At 35.6% G+C, this 25,354-nt stretch overlaps 1 protein-coding gene across 2 annotated transcripts in view; it reads right to left on the reverse strand.

The window, feature by feature from the left end:
- OLFM3 (olfactomedin 3) overlaps positions 1-25,354 on the reverse strand; it is a 53,573-nt gene that overhangs the window by 12,571 nt on the left and 15,648 nt on the right. For both annotated transcript variants that reach the window (XM_059900604.1, XM_059900612.1), the window contains 2 exons: positions 24,988-25,143; positions 19,630-19,849 (listed from right to left, as the gene is read on the reverse strand). In XM_059900604.1, coding sequence (XP_059756587.1) covers positions 19,630-19,849; positions 24,988-25,143 — 376 coding nt within the window. The remainder of the gene's footprint in view (positions 1-19,629; positions 19,850-24,987; positions 25,144-25,354) is intronic.

Below are 25,354 nucleotides of genomic sequence, written 5' to 3' on the forward strand. Positions count from 1 at the left end.
GACAAAGAAGGGCAGTACATAATGATAACGGTAAATCCAACAAGAAAATGTAACATTTATAAATGTATAGCCACCCAACAGAGGAGCTCCTAGATATATAAAACAAATATTAATGGGCTTAAAGGGAAAAATTGAAAGCAATACAATAATAGTAGGGAACTTTAAACCCCATTTACAGTAATGGATACAAAAATCCATTACAGACACAAAAATCAATAACGAAATGTTGGACTGAAATGACACATTAGACCAGATGGGTTTAATAGAAATATCCAAACATTCTATTCAAAAGCATCAGAATACACCTTCTTCTCTAGTGCATGTGGGACATTCTCCAGGATAGATCACATGTTAGGTCACAAAACAAGTGTCAGTCAATTCAAGAAGAGTGAAATCATGTCAAACATCTTCTCTGACCACAATAGTGTGAAGCCAGAAATCAATCAGAAGATAAAAAGGGGAAATAATCATGAAGTAACAACAACATACTTCTGAATAACCAGTTTGTTATTGAGGAAATTAATGGCGAAATCAGAAAATATCTAGAGACAAATGAAAATAAAAATATGACACACCAAAATCTATGGGATGCAGCAAAACTGGTTCTAAGGGGAAATTTCATAGCAATGAAGCCTACCTCAAGGAACAAGAAAAATCCCAAATAAGCAATCTGATTTGACACCTAAAGGAACTAGAAAAAGAAGAACAAATGAAGCCCAAAATTAGTAGAATGAAGGAAATAATAAAGATCAAAGTAGAAATAAATGGAGTCTAAAAAAATAATAGAAAAGATCAATGAAACTAAGAGCCAGTTCTTTGAAAAGACAGAACCAGCAAACCTTTAGCTAGACTAACCAAGAGAAAAAGAGAGGGCTCAAATAAATAAAATCAGCAATAAAAGAGAAGAAATTACAACTGATACCATAGAAATACAAAGGATCGTAAGAGACTACTACAAACAGTTATATGCCAACAAATTGGATAACCTGGAGGAAATGGATACATCCCTGGAAACATACAATTTTTCAAGACTGAGTCATGAAGAAATAGAAAATCTGAATCAAAGATTACTACTAAGGAGGTTGAAACTATAATAAAAAAGCTCTCAACAAACAAAAGCCAAGGACCAGACAGCTTCACTCGAAAATTCTACAAAACATTAAAAGAAGATTTAATACCTATCCTTGTCAAACTCTTCCAAAAAAGTGAGGAGGAGAGAAATCTTCCAAACACGTTTTACAAAGCCAGTATGTCTGATACCAAAGGCAGACAGGGACAACACAAAAAAGAAGATTACAGGCCAATATCCTTGATGAACATAGATGTAAAAATCCCCAACACAATATTAGCAAACTGAATCCAATAATACATTAAAAGGATTATACACGATGGTTAAGCAAGATTTATTTCCGGGATGCAAGGATGGATCAACATCCACAAATCAATGTGATACATCACATTAACAAAATGAAGCATAAAAATTGTATGATCATCTTAATAGATGCAGAAAAATCTTTTGACAAAATCCAACATCCATTTATGATAAAAACTCTCAATAAAGTGATTATAGAAGGAACATACCTCCACATAATAAAGGTCATATATGACAAACCCACAGCTAACACCATACTCAATGGTAAGAATCTTAAAGCTTTTCCTCTCAGATCAGGAACAAGACAAGGATGCCCACTATTAGCACTTCTATTCAACATAGTATTGGAAGTCCTAGCCCCAGCAATTAGGAAGAAAAAATATATTAAAAGACAGCTAAATCAATAAGAAAGAAGTAAAACTGTCACTGTTTTCAGATGACACAGTACTGTATGAGTAAATCCTAAAGACTCCACCCCAAAAAAAGAGAAAAACTGTTAGAATGGATAAATAAGTTCAGTAATGTTGCAGGATACAAAATCAATATACAGAAATTTGTGGCATTTCCTTATGCTAATAGAGAACTATCAGAAAAAAAAATTTTTTTTAAATCCCTTTTACATTTGTGTTAGAAAGAATAAAATACCTAGAAATAAATTTAACCAAAGAGGTGAACAAGCTGCACACTGAAAACCGTAAGACACTGATGAAAGAAATTGAAGAAGACACAAATAACTGGAAAGATATTCCATGATCAAGGATTGGAAGAGTTAATATTGTTATTAAAATGTCCATACTACCCAAAGCAATCTACAGATTCAGTGCAAATCCCTATCAAAACTCCAATGGCATATTTCATAGAACTAGAACAAATAATTCTAAAATGTGTACAGAACCAAAGAGATCCTCAATAGCCAAAACAATTTTGAGAAAGAAGAATAAAGATGGAGGTATCACGCTCACTGATTTTAAACTATACTACAAAGCTGTTATAATCAAAACATTATGGTATTGGCATGAAACACACACACACAGATCAATGGAACAGAGTTGAGAGCCCAGAAATAAATTCACACATATATGGAAAATTAATTTATAGCATGGGAGCAAAGAACATACAGTGGAGAAAGAATAGTCTTCAATAAATGGTGTTGGGAAAACTGGCCAGCCGTATGCAAAAAATGAAACTAGACCACTATCTTACATCACACACAAAAATGAACTCAAAATGGTTTAAAGACTTAAATGTAAGACCTGAAACCATTAAATTTCTAGGAAAAACTGTAGGTGGTAACCTCATTGCTATTGGTCTTAGCCGTGTTTTTGTGACTCTGACTCCAAAGGCAAGGGAAACAAAAGCAAAAATAAGCTAATGAGACTGCATCAAACTAAAAAGCTTCTGCACAGCATGGAAACCATCATCAAAACCAGAAGGCAACCTGCTGAATGGGAGAAGATATTTGCAAATCATCTATCTGATAAGGAGTTAATATCCAAAACATATAAAAAATATCTAAAACATATAAAAATTCATACAGCTCAACAACAAAAAAAAACAAGCTGATTAAAAATGGGCAGAGGATCTGAATAGACAGTTTGCCAAAGAAAATATACAGATGGCCGATAGGAATATGAAAGATGTTCAACATCATTAATTATTAGGGAAATGCAAATCAGAGCCACAATGAGATATCAACTTATGCCTGTTAGAATGACTATTATTGAAAAGATAAGAAATAACTGATATTGGAGAGAATATGAAGATAAGGGAACATTTTTACACTGTTGGTGGGACTAAATTTGTGCAGACACTATGGAAAATAGTATAGTGATTTCTCAAAAAAAATAAGAAGAGTATTACCATATGACTAAGCTATTCTACATCTGGGTGTTTATCCAAAGAGTATGAAAACAGTAATTTGAAAAGATATATGCACCCCTGTGTTCATTGCAGTATTATTTACAATATCCATTATATGAAAACAACCTAATTGTCCATCAATGGATGAACGGATAAAGAAGTATGCACAGTGGAATACTACATAGCCATAAAAAAGAAACCCTGTCATTTATGACAATGTGGATGGACCTTGAAGGTATTATGCCACGTGAAAAATTCAGACAGAGAATGACGAATACCTTATGATTTCACTCATATGTGGAATCTAAAAAACAAAACAAACGAACAAACAAAATAACACAAAAGCAAACTGATAGATACAGAGATCAGATAGTGTCTCCCAGAGGGGAAGGGTTTGAGGTGTGGGAGAAATAAGTGAAGGGGGTCAGCTGTTTGGTGATAGATGATAACTAGACTTGTGGTGATGATCACTTTGTAGTATATAAAGATGTTGAATTATAATGCTGTACCCCTGAAACTTGTATAACAAAAAATTGTTTAAAAAGTTAGGGATTCAGAAACATGGGTATAAAGGATGTCACAGGTGAGATAGGACCCGGAAAACAAGAACATCACTGAAAGAATTGCTTAAGAGCAATTGATACCATATTCATCCTTGATGTGGGACCCCAGAAGGCAGTTTAAAAAATCTACAAAACTGTGTTAATTGCCTGATGAGACTTAGGCCAACTTATGAAAGCATTGGAGCTCCAGAACAAAGGTTCTTGCATTCTGACATTGGTAGTTTCCTTGCCTACTCACCATGGAATGAAGTGTCCAGTCCTACCTAAATACAGAGTTTCCAAGCAGATTTATTGTTCAAATCTTTAAAACAATCAGTGGTTAAACAAGGATTAGCATATGTTTTTGAAAAGCTTACAATAAGAATGACCAACGTAAATGTGCAGAAAAACCAGACCACCATAAAAAGAGAGATAATTCAGAGAGCAGAAGAAATCCTAGTGTCTTTAAAGAGATTTGTATATTGTAGACTATATACTGTGAAAGGAAAACACAAAAGATCTACTGGAAATTAAAGATATGATTTCATTTTTTAATTTTTTTAATTTTTTTTGGAGCAATGAAAATGTTCTATATCTTAATTGGGGGTGTTGGTTCCTCAGGTATATACATTTGTCAAAACTCTTTGAAGTATACAATTAAAATGAGTCCATTTTACTGTATGAAAATTTAGTTCAATAAAGAAGATTTAAAAACCATACTGAGATACACATCACCTATCAGATTGACAAAATTCCAAAAATTTGATAACAAATTCTGTTGGCAAAACTGTGGGGAAAAGGCACTCTTGACAGTATACATTAGTACAATGCTTACAGATTTCATTTTAAAAAATAATGGGTTGGAAGATAAAAAGAGTTTTCCCCAAAATTAAAAGAAAAAGATAAAAATGAAAATAAGACAAAATATATGGATGCATATAGGATTGATCCAGAAGCTCCAACATCTGAAAAGCAATTTTCTAGAATGAGAGGAGAGAGAAAAAGAGTAAAGAAAATTATCAAAGAAATTATTCAGGGAATTTCCCCAGATACAAAACCTAAATATTTGGAATAAAAGCCTATACCATAATAAATGAAAAAAATATTTACTCCTAAAAAAATTACTGTGAAATTTTAGAAGATACTGAATGAAGTGAAGAAATTGGATCTTTTCACAGAAAATGTGTGACCTGGACACATGCAGACAAATAAGAACTAGACTGATATTGGCTTTTCATGAATCCTGGATGCTTGAAGATAATAATCAGTGCCTTTGTATTTAGGAAGAAAAATCAGGGGAAGAGAGAATAAGGATATTTTCTGACTTGCAAACTTCAAAGTTTACCTACAATGCACTCTTTTTTAAGAAGTTACTTGAGGTTATATTGCAGCACAATAAGCAAATATACAGACAGTGGAAAATCAGGAAAATATGATTTCTTGTTTCAGAATGACAGCTGTGCAGAAGGCCTTGAGAACAGTTAGTCCAGAATGGACAGAATCTCTAGGAGGGTGGTCTCAGAAATAAGAGGAATTAATCTATAGAAATACTGTATGAGACCTTCTAGGAAGAAACTGGTTATGGTGAAGGCAGTTATTGGAGTACATAAGAGGAGAATTCATTTGAACTTAACTCTAGTAACAGTCTCATTTGAATAGCACTGATGTGACATTTGACTTAGAGACATTGAAGTCCACCACTTAGCTTCCAAAGAACAACATAAGCATTGTGATAATAATGCAAGCACTCATGTTTAACTTGTAGAATCAGGCTGTGAACTAATTACAGAATATTTAACAGACATTTCATCTGTTCTGTGATTATCGAAAAGACAAAATGTTTCCAACCATGATAACATAAAAGCATAGGTAAAGTTCACACTGTGAGAAAAGTAAAAATTGAAAGAAGAAATGATAGAAAGATGGGAGTATAACTGTCTTTGTATTTAAAAATATGGTGTTTAGAGAGTTTTCCTAGAGTTGAGGAAAAAATAATAAATATTTAAATATAAGGCTTGAAGTTACAAAGTTGATAAGGATTAGACTCTGAATAGTTATGAAAGCATATTATCAGGAAACAAGAAAGAAAGTGGCTTTGGTTGGGCTATCTATATGCTCACATTGCAGAGCAGAAAGTCAGTAAACAACATCCAAAACTGATAAACCAAAAAAAAGTGGAAAAAAGCATATTAACCACCTGAAGCCATAAATTTCACCACCTGAAGCCCTAAAATTAAGTGTGATTGCCTCTGGAAAGCAGAGCTGCAGGAGGAGACTGTTGCTTCTTATTCCAGGTCCTTTTTATTTAAGCATATAATTTTCTAGCCATGAACATACAATATTTAATTATAATTTAAAAAGTTAAAATAGTTGCAAAAACTTAAAAGCAGACATTAAATTTAAAAAGCAAAAGTCACATTTATATACTGCCTATTGAAAGAGCGTTTCCAGATTTTTTTTTAAATTAATTTATTTTTTATTTTATTTTTGGCTGCATTGGGCCTTCGTTGCTGCACGCAGGCTTTTCTCTAGTTGCAGGGAGTGGGGGCTACTCTCCGTTGTGGTGCACGGGCCTCTCACTGCGGTGTCCACTCATTGTGGAGCACGGGCTCCGGGCGCACGGGCCTCAGCATTTCTGGCATGCGGGATTCAGTACTTGTGGATCGCGGGCTCCAGAGCGCAGCCTCAGTAGTTGTGGCGCACGGGCCCAGCTGCTCCGTGGCATGTGGGATCCTCCCCGACCAGGGCTCGAACCCGCGTTCCCCGCATTGGCAGGCGGACTCCCAACCACTGCGCCACCAAGGAAGCCCCTCGTTTCCAGATTTTTATTTGCCATGCTTCCTTGCAGATTTAGGAAGTAGGTGGAAATTGAAGATGTAAGTAAGTCTCCAGAATTGGAAGCTGTGAATACTATTGCATTTTAATTTGGTTTCAGTACCGTAAGCACTAGTTTGAAATTGTGTTCTTTAAACTTCTAGCTCTGTCTTACAATTGGTAATGTAATCTCTCTCTAGTTCTTTTAATCTTAAAAAAAATTAGAATCCATACTATGAATTTTAACATTCATCAGTTACTTCATATAGATGTTAAAAAAAGCTAGTAAGTGATAACATTGGTTAGTACATTTGGAGGAGCTGTACTAAAAGATACTAATCATGTGATTCAAGTAGAAATGTACATTTTATTTCAAAATAGTAAGTGATTATGACCTTGGAAAAATATGCTCCTGTTGAATACCTACTTTCTGTAAGAGGAAAAATTAGTCTAAAATGTCTTGAAAAATATCCTTTAAAGATGAATAATATTTCATGGTCATTTGAAAAAAAAATACAAAGAATCTCAGGTGCCAGTTTAAATTTGTTCTGGATATAGTCAATATAATATCCCAAATATGAAATGTAAACATAATGGAATGTTCATCCCCAGAAAACTTTATACCCAGAGGAAATGACCAAGTGGTAACACAATCAGTAAGAAATTATGATGATGTTAGGTTGTTCTGATACTAAAAGTGAATAGAGATTTTGTAGTTACAAAGTTTTATATAACATTTTAGAGGGACAAACTGTAAAATTAAACCTCAAACTGTGGTTTTTAACCTACCTTATCAGCAAAATTGGCCCCTTTGCCATAGGTGGCCTCTATTGCCTGAAGGCTAAAGCATAGTTTGGACGAAGCAAGAAGACACAGAGCTCATATTTCTCTCAGGCATATGCATATTTTAGATGTTGATTTGTTTTCTGGGTTTAAATGATCCTCTGGATTCAGTTAATGTCAACATAACTTTAGTATGAATTGAGTTGGATTGGTTAGTAAAATCTGAATAAGAACAATCTCTGGGACTAGGATTCATGCCATGAATCTCATGAATCAACATTTCCAGATACTGATAATGCATTGGTGGCTTGGGGTATCTTGGCTTCTGGGGTATTTGGCTCTAACCCAGTATTGTATCCATATGGCAAAGAGATACTGCTAAGCTTTGTAATGTTTAGGCCAGGAATTAAGACAGAAATTATACCAGAGGTTAAAGGCTTCTGACATCTCAACTAAAAATGACTTTGCTTTCTTTTTGTAGCAGTGGGTTTTTCTCTGAAATATGGTAGAGGATAAAATAAATAGTTATGATTTAAATGTAAAATAATTATTTTTTAAACAACCATTCACGAAGAAGTTATTATGTATCAGGACTGTGCTAGATACTGGGGATATAAGGTGAACAGGGAGACAAAATAGGTCCATAGGTTGTAGCTTCTCAAAGTACCATTGCTTATATGCTATCCTTTCTACTTCTTTTCTTCTTTTTCTTTTTTTGAATTAACTGGCAAGGAAAGTTAAGAAGTTATTTCAGGCCAAATCTATGTTGAGAAAAAAAGGATGTAGCATTGAGTGCACTGAATATCTTGAAAATAAATAAAAATTGTAGAAATTCAGCCCTGGGTACTAAAATATATAATAGCACTTCTTTCATTAAGACAACCTTCTTAGATAACTTGAAATTTATCTCATTTTAAAACACATTTACCTCTACTGTTCTACAAAACATACCCTTAAACTGTGAAACATAGAAAGAAACAAGCAAATTCAACTAATGTCCCATGTTCGTTTTCTGTAAAAAAATGAAGGTGAGAGTCTAGAAAGGATAAGTTTACTACAGTTATATTACTTATTAGGTCTCACTGATTTGGTCCTGCATATGTGTCTTAATGGTAGTTGTCTTGTCTTTGTGAAAGTTAACTTATCTCTGTTATCTAGTAAATCAATATAAATTTGCAAACTTTTAACTCTGGGAGATTTCAGTGAATGGGTTTTTAAGTTAGATAAAAACCATTTTCAAAATATGCATGTGAAACTATGTTAGCTCTAGTTTCAAATAAAGATATTTCATGTCTAGTCTCTGGCCAGGGAAGATTCTATGAACATTTATGATTGTTGTGTTTTTCCTGCTTTGATTCTTTGTGTATTTCTTTCTCCATTAGCTATCTCCCCTCTGCCTAGTGACTCACAATGTGCAAAGCTAACGTTTGTCTTCCTGGCACCACTCGGAATTTGAACTCAGTCCACCACAACTTTTCATCCCAAAGTTGTAGCCTTTGAGTAAACCAAGTTTTGTAGTATTAGTGTAAAAAATACACTTGAAGTGAAGAATTAATGACCCAAAGTATTAACAATTTAAAAATAATGTCTATGTTTATCTTAAATGAGTCCTTTAGTTTCTTAGTCTGAAAAAGTGACTACATTGAAAATTTTGGACTCCATGGCAATAAACTTGCTTAAAACCCAAAATAGGTCTATGATAATTATGTATGGAAATGTCCTTTACTCTACACTGTGTCATGGATAAAGTGCTTTGCATAAAGTTCTTCCACTTTGGGTGATCATGGTGGGGTGGCCTATTGATTAATCAATTCTTTTACCATCTACATTGTTTGGTGGGAGTAATTGATTCTTATTGTAGTCAATTCTGCCTCAGAAAGCACACCCTGAAAGAAGGGCCTTTGGATGTGGTCTTCAGTTAGGTGTGTTTCATTCCCTCATTTATTCATTCATCCAAGATTTAATGAGCATCAAACATTGTTCTTGGTACTAGAATTACAATAATGAGAAAGACATAACACCTCTGTTCTGGTGAAGCTTACGTTTTGATAGGGAGAGAGAGAAAATAAATGAACAAATGAGCAAACAAGCTAATATATCAGGTAGGAATAAATGTAATACAGATATTTAAATAGGGCAATTTGATAAAGAGCGACAAGGGAGCTGCTTTAGACTGGTGAGTAGGGAAGACCTTTCAAAGAAGGTGATATTTAATTTGGGATCTAATTGACAAGCAGGCAGCCATGGATCCTTGAAGAGAAAGATCTTTAGGCATTGAATCAACCAGAAAAAGGTAGGATTTTAAAGTAATTGGAGGCATGGTTTAAGAAATCTCCCTGGATTTGAATCCTGATTTTATCACTCACTCTCTGGAGGACTTGAACAAATTTTAACCTGTCAGTGTCTCGTGGATAACAGCAGTAATAATATCTAACTCAAAGGGTTATTGGGAAGATTAAGTAAAAAATAAATGCTAAGTGTTTTGATCAGTATTTGGTACACAGTTAATTGTCTAATAAATGTTAGCTACTATTATTGTTCTTGTGGATTTGGATATGCTTGGTGAGTTAAGAGAAATTGAAATAAAAATGCAGAAGGCCAGTGTGTCCAGAGCAAACTTGGAAAAGTAGAAGATGAGGTTGGAGAGTTGAACAGAATAAAGCTTTGTAAAATCAGAGTATTTGGATTTTATTCTAGGTATGATGGAAAGCTATTGCAGGATTTTAAGAAGATGGGAAAGTGACAGAATGTGAGCTACATTTTAAAAAAAAGATCACTCTAACTACATGTGGAAAGTTAATTGTAGAGGAGATAGAGTGTAGGCAGAGAGACGCATTGAATGTCATCACATTGGTCAGGTGGGAGATAATGAAAGTGGTGATGAAGATGGAGAAAAGTAGATGGATTTGGGTTATGGTTTTGTTTTGGTTTCTTTTCTTTTCTTTTTTGGATAAAGTCAATAGGACCAGGCTTTGGATTAGACATTAGGATGAAAATTAAAAAGAGAAATTAAAATCTCAAACTGAAAAATAATTTAGAGATATTTGGTTTGTTCAGATGGTCAGATTGTACTGTCATTTATTCAGATGAAATGCTAAGGAAGGAATGGGTTTAGAAAGAAAAATCAAGAATTCACTATGGATTATTTAAAGTTGTTCATGACTATTATCCATGCCAGTAGAGATGTAGAGAAGATAGTATGTAAATGTAGGTAGGAGACACTCTTCTGAGACACAGTTTTGACAGTCTTCAGCACACTGAAGATAGTGAAAGCCAGAGCCTTGGTGAGAGGACATACACAAAGAAGAGGAAGGCATTTAGAACAGAGTTCTGGGATATCACAATATTTCTAGCACCCAGCAAAGGAGCCCAATAAGAAGCTATACATGGAATAGGAAAAATAGTGCAGTGTTAAGAAATCCTAAAGAAGAAAATGTTTTAAGAAGGATGATGTACTGACCTCTGGGAAATACAGAGGTGTCTAGAAAATCAAAGAAATGACATGGAATTTGGCAGCAAGGAGTCATTGGTGATTACAAAAATGAAATGAAGAGAATGTTGAGATGAGAAGCTGAATTGGAGTTGGTTTAGAAAAGACTGCACACCAAAGCAGCAGCTATAAAAGATTATTTTGAAGAAGAAGAAGCAGAGAAAAGAGGATGAAGAAACATAAGGTTGTGGGGAAATTTTATTCTTGTGCTGATGTTACTATTGTTGCTTAGTAAAGATTTGTTTGCCTTTATAAATAATCTAGTAGAGAGGGAGAAACTTATGAAAGAGAATAATTAAATAAATGAATTTCATAAGCAAATGGTAGTTTAATCTATTTATTAACTATGCCTCTATCTTTTAACAGTTTTGTTGTTGTTGTTTGTCTCTCTGTTCTGACTTCCACAGTTTTCCAGGAAATGTTCTTTGTGTAGTATATTTCATCCAGGTTAGAATCCTGAGGTGGGTGTTAGGAGGTCTGGTTTCTAATCTGAGCCACAATATTCTCCAGGGTGGAGTTTCCTCATCTCTAAGATGGAAGTTCTGAAGCTTGACATTTTGTTACTCTAAGGGAACATGGAATGGATATGGGATCAGTAGACATTTATGCTGATGGGGAGAAGGTGGTATTATTTGTGGTGGTTGTAAAACACACACATGTCATCAGGGTGATCATGATCATGGACATCATCATCATCTACCCTTACTCTTGGGAAGCAAAACACAGAAAGGACTCTTGATGTTGATTTCTTCCCAGTAGGAGTTTCTCTTAAAAATAGTTATTAGAGTCCTAAGCTAAAATTCATCTGGTCAAATGATATTAGTAAAATTAAAGTTGTAGGAATTTATAAAAACTGGCCACTTTTTTATTTATAATTTGTGGTAGTATTAAGTAAACACAGGTATTCTCATTCTAACAGAGCACAGAAATTATAAAGTAAACAGTGAAAGTCATTTCCATTTATTGGTTCCCCCAAACTAGCTTTTGTTCAAATAAACATTATTTTTCTCACTTTACTCTCACTTTCTATGAGGACAAAGGAAGCCAGACAGAAAGGATAATTTCCCCAAATGCGTGGAAGACAAATGTTCCTGCAAAAGTGGATGGCAAAGAAGGAAGTTGAGAGTCTTGCTTCATTGATTTTTTTCCTGCTATGCTCTTCTGTCTGCAGTGAGACACATGAAAATATTAGCATTTTATAATATATTACATGTGCACGGTTCTGTATGTTCAGAAAATATACTGAATGGGTAGTTGAGAAAAGTAACCATTTTAATACTCTGATGATTTTGAGACATTAACTTTTTTATTATCAGTTACAATCCATATTTATCAATAAGTAGCTCAGGAAAAGGTATCATTTGGGATTCAGCAGGAAGATCAGTTGTTTGGATCAATGAAGCATAAAAACCATCTTTTTGTTTATTTCTTTAATATATAATTGTACTTTGTAATATTGTATACTAATAGCTCTGGATTTGAATCCTAAGGCCATGCCCATATAAATAAACTTAATGGAGTGGCAAATATGTTTATGAAAGAATGTTACTTCTTTTTACTTAAGGCCATTGGAGAACTCATGTAGCAAAAAGTAGATATGATTTGATCTTTAAAGCCTATCTATTAAAGCTACTTAAAGTAAGTTTTTCTCTACCATATGTTTGATACTGAAATCTATTTATATTATTTAACCTTTTATTTGTATGTCTAATCTTACCAACTATACTGCTGAAGGAAACGTGGGGATAAGAATGAACATAACAGACGCCATATTGCATGGCATGGAATGAGTTTTCAGTGGGTGTCTGGTAAATGCGATCAAGAATAATATGTGTCTAAATACCTCCACTTTCCAAAGTTAACACAATTTTACTCTTAAATTATTTTAAAAACTGCCTGAACTTTTTCTGAAATAAAGCTTATATTATGAACATATCTTTAAGGAGAAGCCTATCTAACATCCAGACTAAATGGAGCTGAATTGCATTATGAAAACTGAATAATTTGGCTTGCCTCTGAAAACACAGGCTTTATATTGTTAAAAGGCTTATAATTTAGTTGTAATCTAGGAAAATTTAGGACATAAAAAGAAAGATAAACAATAAATCAATTTATGGTAAAACAGGATATACCAGTTACCCCAAAAATGTGCTAAAATCACTAGGGTCTCAGGGTTCCAGAAGAATGAATCGTCATCAAGTGCATGGATACCAGAGAAATTGCATTCCATATTATAATCTGGAATTTTAGGAAGAATAGGACTCTTTGGTAAATGACTTATTTGAAGATCTCCTCAATTTAATTTGAGGAGGTATTCTTATAAATTTCTCCCATTATATTTCCAAGTTAAATCTCACTCTTCTTCATCCCAGGCACACAGTTTGACTTTCCTGTTAATTCTTTCTTTCACTGAGATTTTCACTGTCTCTTGCTTTAAGTACTAAGTACAGCCAAATATCAGGTGTTTGGGGAATGAAATACTGCATTGCCATTGAAGAAAGAACAGATGGCAACAAAAACAAGGATTAAAAAGAGACTGTGCTTTTGTTGTCTTTTTTCCCAAAAGATTTTTTGTTTTGTAAAAAATATAGATGTTTTATCTTTGACATACACTGATTTATTTCTTGAAAGCAACATAAAGCTTTTTATTTTAAAAATAATATTTGCTCTCAGAAACTCTGTAGATACCAGTTTTTACCTGTTATGTTTCAGATGTTTTATCACAGTCTATAGAGATTCAACTGGAACAAGACACAGATGATCCCTGACTTCTCAGAGCAAGGACAACTCGTCTATAAGGTAGTGAAGATTAAAGAAAAGGAAATGGGAATTTTCTGTAAAATATCTGAAGTGTCACGGGGGTGCGGTGGGGGCATGTGGGAGACTGTGCCAGGGGCATTCAACCATGTTAAGGAGCAATCAGAGAAGGCTCCACAGAAAAGCTGGTATCTGGTCTGTAAAATGAAAAAGCAAGCTTACAATTTGGGTAGGTAAGGTAGGGAGGAAGAGTGTTCCATGAAAGGGGAGAGAAAGTTCAGTGTCCAGGAGGTGAAGAAGCATGCACGATTGAGGAACTGAAAGGATTAAAATGACTAACGCTTAGAGTGAGTGCCTGGTGAGAATTTGAGAGAGAAGGGCTAGAGTTAGGCAGAATCCACGTCATCAAGACAAACGAGGCAAAGCTATTTAGAATGAATTTTAAAGGAAAATCACTTAAACAAGGTATAATATAATTCGATTTGCATGTCAAAAAGATTACTCTAAATTCCTAGTGTGGTAGAGAGGGAATGACTTCAGGTAAGGGGAGTGGTTAGGAGGCCATTGCGGTAATCCATTTGAGAGGTGATCAGTGGTGCTATGGACTAGGGTGGTAGAAGTGTGAATGCAGAAAAGAGGTGGTTTTGAGAAATCGTGAGGGAGAGGGGAGATGTGGTGATTGCATGTGAGTGAAGTTCAAGGAAGAATCAAAAGTGACTCTGACTTCTTTCTTTCTACAGCAGTTGGGTTCTATTTACTGAGTTAAACTTACTGAGGTGTCCAGGGCGTTTCTCTATTATTAGGTACCCAACAAAACACATCCTGTGTGGGAAAGAAATCTCAGTCTTTGAACTCAGAAGGACTTGGGTTTAAAGTTGTTGCCTCCAACATGTACCTTTGGCAAATTAATTTAAGCTGTCTGAGTATCTATTTTCCATAAATTGCTAATAATAATACCTGACCCTGAGTTCTTAGAGCAATTAGGACTAACACACATAAAAAAGCTGGCATAGTGTCTGTCAAGCAGTAGGCTCTCAGCACTGCTGTAGTTACCTACTTATGTGCTTACTGTCCCCGCTATAATGCAAGCTTCCTGACAGTAGGAGGACACCGCCTGCTACTCATCTTTGTAGCCCCAAATACCTGGTTAAGTGCCAATGCACACTGGGGAGTCAATAAATATTTGTTGAATGTACAAATAAGACTACTACCACGTAGACAATTTGGTTTCTCTTTTAAAACTAATTTGGCATAAACATGATAAAAATAGTAACCCAAGTTGAGATTACTTGTAATCTCAAATTTTGAATGCTACTGTTACTTCTGTTAAACATGAAGGCTCAAAACTGATTCTGTTAATAGAAGGATGCATCCTGTACTTCACTAGATGGCACCAAACTATTGCCCTAAAATAGAACTAACCCGAGGAAGTGTTGCGGAGGGGTGGGGGGTGGGTTGGGGGTGGAGGGCTGGAAACCTGGAAAGCCTGATTATAATCTACATTAAATAGCTATTGGTGATCCCAGGGGGTGTGCAAGAGCTTCAGCTGTGCTTTTCCAGTCAAATTCTCACATGCATACAATTATATTTTGCATGTCTAGGAATGTGATATGTGTTAATTAAGCACAGGGAACTTTACTCAGTTCCTCATAGAGAAAATTAAGCACTTTTAGGAAAGTACATTACTGTACCTCATTCAGGCCACTAGGATGCATTGCTGTTGAAGCATTTTTTCTAATTTCTATCTTCTCTAAAACTTTAATTCCCTAGTAGAAATAAGCTGAATGGTGCCCTAGTGGTCTCAATGACTTGTGATTCCTTCAGCACCTTATTAAGTTAAATTTTGCAGGCAATGACACTAGTTTGTTTTTTAGTTTCTTAAAATTTATGTGATGTGCACTGTGACATCTTCCCTAAAAGCAAATCCACTGAAAAGGTGAGTGGAAATGTATTCATCACGGCTGCAATTTTATTTTCTTTCCCCAGCCCATTTTTACCCTCTGCTAATTGGCTGTGTGTGTTTAGAGGCTTTTGTGAAGAATAAAGATGCCATTGATGGATGAGCCTTATTGCTCCTGTTACTATATTGCTGATGTCATAATTATCCAATATCCCACTCTAGATCTGAGCAGCATAGCAACTGGATTTTAGACCTTTTTGGAACATTGAACCCCTGATATGTTTTTTTCTCTACATTTCCTGTGAATGGTCCTGATGTTATTTAACATCTGTTTTCTGAGTCTGTGTGCTCTGATATTTTGATATTCAGGCCCTTATTTATGAGATACTGCCAGGCATGGAATTAAAAGAGTTCACAGAGATAACTTGGTCCCGTCTATACCAATTTTCAGGAATTGTAAAAACTAAGTAAAGTGTTAATCAAATTATAACTTCGTGCCACACAAAATTGTTTGTGTTTTCTTCTGTAAATATATGTGCCTTATCAGGTACTTCCTTTGAAACTGGCATAATTCTTTTTTTAATGAAAAATATGAAGATTCACTTATGTATTTTTTCAGGAACCATGTGGCTTTAGATTTCACAGTGTTAGGGCTGTCTGTCTCTACCTGGACATGTTTTCTACATTGCAATTAAGCATTGTGGTCCAGTTGATAGACATCCTCTCTGCTCAAGAGAGTCTCAGTAAGTGGTTTTGATTAATTGACATAAGCATGGTATGATGGAGAAAAGTACCCAGTTCTTGGGACAAAAGCATAAATGAGTTAGAGTCATTGCTTGTGGCACTGGCCTCTGTACTAAGTGAATAGGGATCTGAGGGCCACTAATAATCTAAAGCATTATGATGTGAGAACTGTTTTCAATATTTTATAAGGTCATATCAGTTAACTCAAATAGCAATCATTTCATTAAACAAGAAAATTAAATGCTAGTTTTATTGCTGTTTGATATCTATATTGGTTGCTAGATTTTATATTTTTGATTAGTTAAAATAAAAATAAATGTTAACTAATTAATATAATTTATTTGACAGTCACAGTCTTTCAGACTTTGTGGTCCATGGGGGAAAATTAATAAAACAAGTCTGTGACATATATTACAGATCACAGTCCTGAGGCCTAAGGACACCATAGAGACATTATCCATGGTTCAGTAAGAAGGAATAGGAAGAATCTGTGTCTACTTAGATTAACCCTCTTTGTCCCAAATATCATTTCTAATATTGGAGGAGATTCTGTGTTGGGAGTTATATGTGGGTTAGTAAAAACAAATTGAGAGTTATGAAAGAGCTGAGAGGAATGTAGAATTTCCTGACTGTGGTGGACATTATTTCTAGCTAAGTAAACTCAGACAGAGTGTATGTTAGAAGTGAAGTTCATTTGTAAAGTAGAGCGAATCCCAAGAGTTTTCCATGTTAATCCTTCAGAAACATAACTGGCACACTTTCAGGTTCAAGGTGATTACTAGGTATAGAACCTTTCTGTTGCCTGTCCTTGTTTATTAGTTGAGTCCATTTGTGCTAAGTAGGTGCCTGGACTTAGCATACAAAGCCAATGGCTTGGGTTTATTGTGAGATACTAGGAATGACAGAGTGAATAGATTCTCAAGGTCTTCAATGGTTCATCAACAACAAATGGACCTCTTCCAAATCAAATCAAAGCCCTACACAGATTAGTCCTATGTACTGTCATTTACAGAATATCTTTACCCAGATATGTTATGGGCTAATAAATATGCATTTGAATACTCCTTTGAACCCCTAAAGTAACTTTTAGGTATTGAGAGCACTAAAACAATTCTTGGTTTGGGATTTTCTTCTTGTTTGGTGCAGACATCATCTGGCAAGCTATAAAATGAATCTGTGCATTGAACTAAAAGTATTTCTTGATTAAAAAAGAATAAAATATGACAGCAGAATTTCTTTATGCAGTAATATTTACCTATTTTCTGTTAGCAATAAACTCCACAACTTGAATTATAAAAGCACACCATGTAAGGGAGTTTTTAAGTGCTGTATTAAATAAATGACTTTTCCCTTGCTTAATCTTAATCAGTCCTATGCCATCTTGACACAAATATGTGGCTAAAAGAGATCATTGTTTTGCAAGTAAAGGGGATTGTTCTCTGCTACTTGTTGAAATACCTAATATTTACTCTGTTGAAAGTTTAGAAATTGTTACTATGACTGCTTATAGAATTAATTTATTCAGCAAATATTTACTGAGTAACTTTTCTTAGTTTTCTAGGCATTGGGAGATACAGTATTTAGAGTGAATATCATAGACGTACTTATTCTTATGGAACAGAAGTCTAGCAAAAGAGACATCCAATAACACACAAAATGATAATGAAACATGAAAAATCCAATCATTTCAAGATTTGAGAGCACCTAGCAGGGATGCAGAGGATACATGGGGAGAGCAGTGAAGATTCAGGTGAGACATTACATTTAAACTGAGACCTGCAAAATGAATAGGAGTCTGTCACATGTGGGAGGTGAAAGTATGTTTACTGATAAAGCAAGGATAAACAGGGGAAAGAGTGTTTCAGGAGAAGGAACAAACAGCTTCTCAATGTGGCCCCATGGTTAGAGTGTTAGAGCACATGTGACTGGGACATAGTGTATGAGGAGAGAAATGGCAGGACCTAAGATGGGAGTTGTAGGGAGTGCCACAATGAAGGGCCTCCTAAGCCATGGGCTGTATCCTAGGGCATAAGGGATTCATAGGAAATTTTAAATAGAGGAAAATAATTTCAGACGTTGTACTTAAAAAAAATCCCTTTGGCAATAATGTGGACAGTGGGTAGAGAAGAGCAAGTCATGGAATCTATTGGAGTCATGATTATGAGGAGACCAGTTATAGGTGAAAAAGTATGGGCCTTGCATGATGAGAAATAAGGAGCTGAGGATTGCTGCACGTGTGTTTAGCCTTAAGAGTTTATGTTACTGCCTTCTGATAAATTCTGTTGGATTCTCTTGGAAATCCTTAGATGACTGCAGTGGGGCCTCCGATGTGGCGATCCCCCACTTTGTTTGAGGCTGTGATTACTGAATGCAACATATTGTATTTTAGCTATCTTTTTTTTATCACTTGGATTGAATCTGTAAAATAAATAGTCTTTAAACTATTTTTATAAGTCATCCAAATTTTATTTTGTGTTTACATTTATGCTCTGAATGTTTCTTTACTAGAAATTCTTTACTCCTCTTCCCAGTTTATTTCCTATTCCAGAAAAGTTCTTCTTACCTTGAGAGAACACTTTCTATGGTTGTTGAGTCCCCCTCACCTAACACCATCATATCACAGCATGTCAACAACTAAAATACTATTCCTAAATGGATTTACAATCCCTCTTAGTCAATTCATGAACACTTATTTATTTCACATTGTTACAAACTAGTCCCATGATGACTTCAACTGATTGGCAATGGAAAAGTCTGTAAATTCAGACCAGGTGGAACCACACATTTTAGGAGTCAAAAATTAAAGTTCATTCCCCATGTCACATGCTTGGCCCCTTGTAGAGTAGTGAATATGTATTTGAGTAGGTACCTCCTTTTTATTTCTGGAGTGGATCAGAGCAGCAGATGGCAGCTCTGCATAGTAGAGAAATTGTATTCATTTCCTTATCATTGCTGTTTCACGTTTGGTCCCAGGGCAATGGCCTTTTCCCCAGTCTCTAACTTTCTCTACTGCCAGAAATGGCTTTCCTCTTCCGTGGCCACACAGTGATTGACCATCACCGATAATCTGTTTGGAATAAAGCCTATTTCCATTAGTGTGGCCAATAGCATTGCTGTATTTGCCAGACCTCTTATTTCAAGCCACTGCGGTTAACAGGGTGCTCTGAAAATCAGGCAACTGTTAATCAGATAACCTTGAATAACCAGGTCTGCTTAAGCCATCAAGGAACACTTATTTTACACTTAGAAAGCAGGTACTAGTTTCCCTAGAATTAGGAATTCATGACTATTTCCAAAATGTAAGAATGCAGTTGTCATTGAAACTACTTAAAAACACAACCTGGACAGATGGAATTGTTCTACTCACTTAGCTTTTTCATGCAGTCACGAAGTCTGGTTTCCAAGCTAAGCACCCTTTGATGTAGTTCCTCATAGTCATAGGCTCCAATTTCCTCCTGAATTCCAGTGAGGACGGCAGACAGATTCCGGATTTCCTCCTTGAACTGGGTGATTAACTTGGCATCTGTTTTGTACTGTTCCAGCACAGGAATCAAGGGCAGGAGCTCGTCCATCTTCTCTTTCAACTCCTGTGAAAAGCAGCCAGTTATTCATGAGAGTCATTTAAACAGATCAAACAGCAACATTCTTTTTCACATGATACTTAAGGGAGATTTTTAAGACAGATTCACAATTGCTTATTGATTTTTGATTGAAATTGTGTATTTCATGAGAATGTAAGTGGCTACATGATCATTAATAGTAAATCCACTTATCTCAGCTTTTCAATACAAGAACACCTCTTTAAATGGTTACTTGCTTATGAAACAGATTGATCCTTATCATAATTACAAAACTTCCTATGGTAGCAGTTCTGGGTTTATGTACTATCTTGCTTTCTGGTGGCATTTTAAAAAGTGAACAATGCATTATTTAGTTAGGAAATAGAAGCAGGGTCCATCTTCTAGTTACGAATTATTAGAAATAGGTCAAATATCCTGTTTTAGTCTATTTACCCATTAACTAATTATTAATAATATAGGGGTACTTACAGGAAATTTTGGATCCTGGAACAGCTTTTGCCTAACAGAATTTTTCCAACTTTGGGCTTCCACCACTCTGTCCTTCTACTCCTCCTCCTTTTTAATATCCTTCTTAGCACAGCATCATTAGGAAGGTAAGTTCAGCAAGTATAGTAAATCATGCAAAGCTTTTCAAAGCTCAAAGAAATGTATGTTGCTGTTTACTATTTTGAATTATTACCCATTCTCCGACTTCATTTGCCTTAGCAAAGATAATTTAGAGCTCTTTATGTAAGGCAGAGTTGCTTACCAATGTAGTGAAATTAACTCTTTCAGGGGCTAAGGTGCTCATAATTTATGTGATAAAAGAGCACAGAGTTGTTTGAAACTGAAACGTTGATTTTGGTCTAGAGAACAAGAAGTATACTTTGCCAACACTGTTTCCCTCACTCCTATCTTGGGACTGAGCCAAACCTGCAGTTTCGCTTTCAGTTTCTGAACGTGTCACCTTTTTTTCCTTTCTTTTAACTTGGTGGTGGTGGTCAGTGAAAACATTTTATGAGTTTGATTCAGTTGTGAGCTTATTGCAGTCTATCGCATTCGCTGAAGAGCTGTCACTGCTATGATCATAGCAGAAACCGCGCTGTATGCTAACGAATTTAAGGAGCTGAAAACTGCATTTTACAATTACATTTAGAACATGTTATCACTATCAATGCATTAACATAGCAGGAGCTCCCATTGCCACCCTGATTTATGGGCTTGTGTATCTTGGGGGGAATTTCCACTTGTTCTGTAAGATTGGAATACTTAGAATTTGTCTGTATGTCCATATTGAGTGGGAGGGGACAGAGAGTCTTAATAATGAGAAAGATTGATAAATATCACAGTCAAAAGGCAGAATTGCACAGCTTTGCTCATTTTAGTGGCTCCTTTTGAAATAAACTTCTTATTAGTTTGAGCATTTTTTGCTATCCCTAAAGGAAGACACAGTTGCTTCATTAGGATTTTAATGAGAAGAGTTCTGATGGTACCATTTGCTGCGTATTATAGCAACTGTTACAATGAAGAGTTTTATATTCTAGTATGGGAATATTGAAAAGAGAGTAATTCAGTGTCACAATTTTGGTGGCATTTTATTTCCCCTGAGCTAAAAATTATATATATGTGTGTGTGTGTGTGTGTGTGTGTATATATATATATGAATTTTGGGGTCTTTTCAAAAATTTATAATTCAATTATTGGCAGTCGATTCTAACTCTGGACACTTGTCAGAGAGCAATAGAAAGTCCAACTGATGTACATATCAAATGCTTAAAAGATTAAAGTAGAATAACACAGATCTGTGCTTACTTATCCTTTCTAGAATTTCATTTTCTACTATGTTGCTCTTATAGCAAAGTGTATACCTAGACTATCTTACCCAACCAAGATTTCTTCATATAAGAATGATAGTCTCAAGTATAACTAGAACAAGCTTTTTTATCATAAAGAATATAGAAGACACAACCTACTTAGATTTTTTGATAAGCTGAAAAGGGTGTGCCAGAGGAGGATTTTCTTCCAATTTAAAAGTATTCTTCAATGTTAAACTTACTTTTGGAATGTTCCATTTCTTCTTCTCATATATGGCACCTCAGCAGCTAGAGCAAAATCTGACTCATGATAGGACTTGGTGAATAAATACATTTAACAAGCATATCTTGAGCATTTAATTATTATTATTAAATTTAATTCAGAGAGCTATAGTCTGCTTGGAGAGGTAATATAGCATTGGTATTAGGAGGCTTAACTCGGGAGCTGGACTTTGTAGTTCTGATACATATTAGATATACGATCCTGGACGAATTGCGTAATTTCTTTGTACATCAGTTTCTTCATGTGAATGATGGGAATAAACACAGTGTCTACCTTATAGGATTGTTGTGAGGATTAGATTAGTTAATATATAGTATATTTAAAGTGCTTGGAACTATGTGTTGAATATGTGTAATCCTTCAAGAAAATGATGTTATTATCATTATTGCTATTTGGAGTTTGACATACAAGTTCAGTATCCACGTGGATTACATGAACTAGGAAAATCAAAATCATCATGTTCTATGGAGCTGCCTAAAAATTAAGTTTTCTTGTTGGTGGCTTGGCTTCTGCTAGGCAAACTTGTATCTTTCTGTTTCTTTGTCTCCTCTCTTCTCCCATAAGTTCCCATAGATGCACACGTGTCATCATTTGTCACCAACTCTGCCAGCCCTGGTACTTGCAAGTTGTCCCTTGGCGTCACAGAGTTCTGTATTGTCCATCTGAGCTTGAATGATTTTCACTCTGAGCCGGAAACCCCGAGCTTCTCTCCTTCTGTCCCCCTTCCTTTCTGGGAATGCTCCCTATGTGCCGTAAGTACCGGCTGATCATTCCTGCTTTGTTGATAGCCTTAGCATCGCATCAGGCTCACGGTATTGGTCTATCGTCTACACCCTAACACTGAATATTGAAAATTGACATTGAACATCTTTTGGTTTTCTTAATCTCCTCTGTAATTTAGTATTTTCTGGGGAGGAAAGTGGGCACTAAGTCCAAAACCGTTTTCTTGAATATTGCCAAGTCTTGTAGCTCTTCCCCTGAACTTCTCTAAACAAAATTAAGAAAAGTTAATAATTCTTCCCTTTGTGCCATTTTGATGTTTATGCCTCTTTTTACTGTCAAATTTTACCTGCCTGTTTGTTAGTTGTCTTTCATAGAAGAGAGATTATGTATTATATACCCAGCAGAGGGCCCAACACTGCCTTGTACACAGTATGTGCTCAATAAATATTGGTTAAAATTAATTTATTTGCTTTTCAGCCTTATACTCTTCTGTGTTTACCATTCCCCCATAATTTCTCTATTCTGCTAGTTTACTCATTCTCTTATTTCCAATAATCTTTAAATTTATTTTTATCTTCTAGGCCTTGCTCTAATTTGTTATCATTTCTTAACCTTCTGGCTTTGCTTACTTCTCTCTTCAATTTAATCTCATGATTCATCACTTTAGCCCCCTCTCTTGTCAATACCCTAAACTTTCTTACCCTCTTGTCCTTCTGTTTTACCTTTCTGGGAAAACTTTAAAACTGGTTCAGTGCAAGATTTTTTTTTTTTTTTTTTTAAGATATTCACGTTATTTTATTTTATTTATTTATTTATTTATTTATTTATTTATTTATTTATTTATTTATGGCTGTGTTGGGTCTTCGTTTCTGTGCGAGGGCTTTCTCTAGTTGCGGCAAGCGGGGCCACTCTTCATCGCGGTGCGCGGGCCTCTCACCATCGCGGCCTCTCTTGTTGCGGAGCACAGGCTCCAGACGCGCAGGCTCAGTAATTGTGGCTCACTGGCCCAGTTGCTCCGTGGCATGTGGGATCTTCCCAGACCAGGGCTCGAACCTGTGTCCCCTGCATTGGCAGACAGACTCTCAACCACTGCGCCACCAGGGAAGCCCAAGATTGTTTTTTATACCTTTCTACTCAGGCTCCTGAGCACCACTGAAGAAAATTACAAAACCATGCTAATTTCTGCCATATTAAACTGTGTCATGCAGAGACCCTGTTTCATGTCCCTGACTAGCTCCCTGCCAATCATAATTTTGTATGAAAAGCACTTCTAATGTTTGACCAAGAACTTGGATTCAGGCCCACTCCCTCACCATTAGCAGTGTATCTCACTTCCTAACTGGCAGGGAAAGCAGAGGCTATTATGCTTGTAAAATCACAGTATGTTTTATAAACTATGTGCTATGCCTTTGTAAGGCAGACTATTTCTTTTTAATAGAAGCTCAAATAGCATTATCATAGATTTTATTTTAATCTATGACAGTGTCATACATAGTTAATAAAAATCCACATAGCATGCTTAAAAGCATTGTTTCTCCATTTTCAGTGTTTCTAGATAATTACCAATAAACAGCTTAAAGTCTAAAAAAATACTTTTTTGTGGGACTTCCCTGGTTGCACAGTGGTTAAGAATCCGCCTGCCAATGCAGGTGACACGGGTTTGAGCCGTGGTCTCGGAAAATCCCACATGCCGCGGAGCAACTAAGCCCGTGCACCACAACTACTGAGCCCATGTGCCACAACTACTGAAGCCTGTGCTCCTAGAGCCTGTGCTCCACAACAAGAGAAGCCCGCGCACCGCAACGAAGAGTAGCCCCCGCTCGCTGCAACTAGAGAGAGCCACGCGCAGCCACGAAGACCCAACGCAGCCAAAAAAATAAATAAAAAAATAAACAAAATAAAATAAATAAATACTTTTTGTATCAAATTGTGAAACAACCCTTGTTTATGTGCTGTTAAAAATGGTATTATTGCCTCTTTTAATAATTCATATTCTCTGTATTTCTCCTCATATTAGCAAGGCATAAAATCATCAGAAAATCTTTGATAAATTTAATTATTAATTTTCCTAGATTGACCATTGTTATACATATTGAAATGCCTTTAAATCTATCCAGAATCTCTGCCTAGCTCTAGGAGGGTAAAGCTCTTTTTATAGCAAGTCTTCTATGCATTCCTACCAGGTAATGGTCAGTTTCAGTGGAGAGATGATTGATGTCCCCAGTGAATTTTGAACCTTGCATATATGGGCTGATGTACAGTTATTTCTAGCTGAGTGCCATGGTGGCTGTCCATCATACTCAGTGTCTCATTTGGACTGACAAGATTGCTGAAGTTAAACTTACTTGAAAATGCTTGGTCATTAGTGTCTTCCGGTCATCTTCAATCTGCCGAAACTTGGCCTTCAGCCCTTTCATTTGGGTTTCCATTTTTAGAACATATTGGAAATCTCTCTGAGTTCTCAAGTTTAAGACTTCAATAGACTGAGACATGTTTTGAACCTGTTAAACAAGAACATTGGCATTATTGTCTTTTTACAGGTATATACAGTCACTACTGAAGTAGCAAAAATGACATTAACATTAAAAACTGGAAGTGCCACATCCATAATTGCATTTCCACAGGACATACTTTCAGAAGACTAATTCTTCATGATAAACATTCAAATAATTTAGCAAAAGAAAACTGTACCTAGGCAGGAAATAATAAAAT

Source organism: Balaenoptera ricei, chromosome 1, assembly GCF_028023285.1.
Source record: "Balaenoptera ricei isolate mBalRic1 chromosome 1, mBalRic1.hap2, whole genome shotgun sequence".
In the NCBI taxonomy this organism is placed as follows: domain Eukaryota; kingdom Metazoa; phylum Chordata; class Mammalia; order Artiodactyla; family Balaenopteridae; genus Balaenoptera; species Balaenoptera ricei.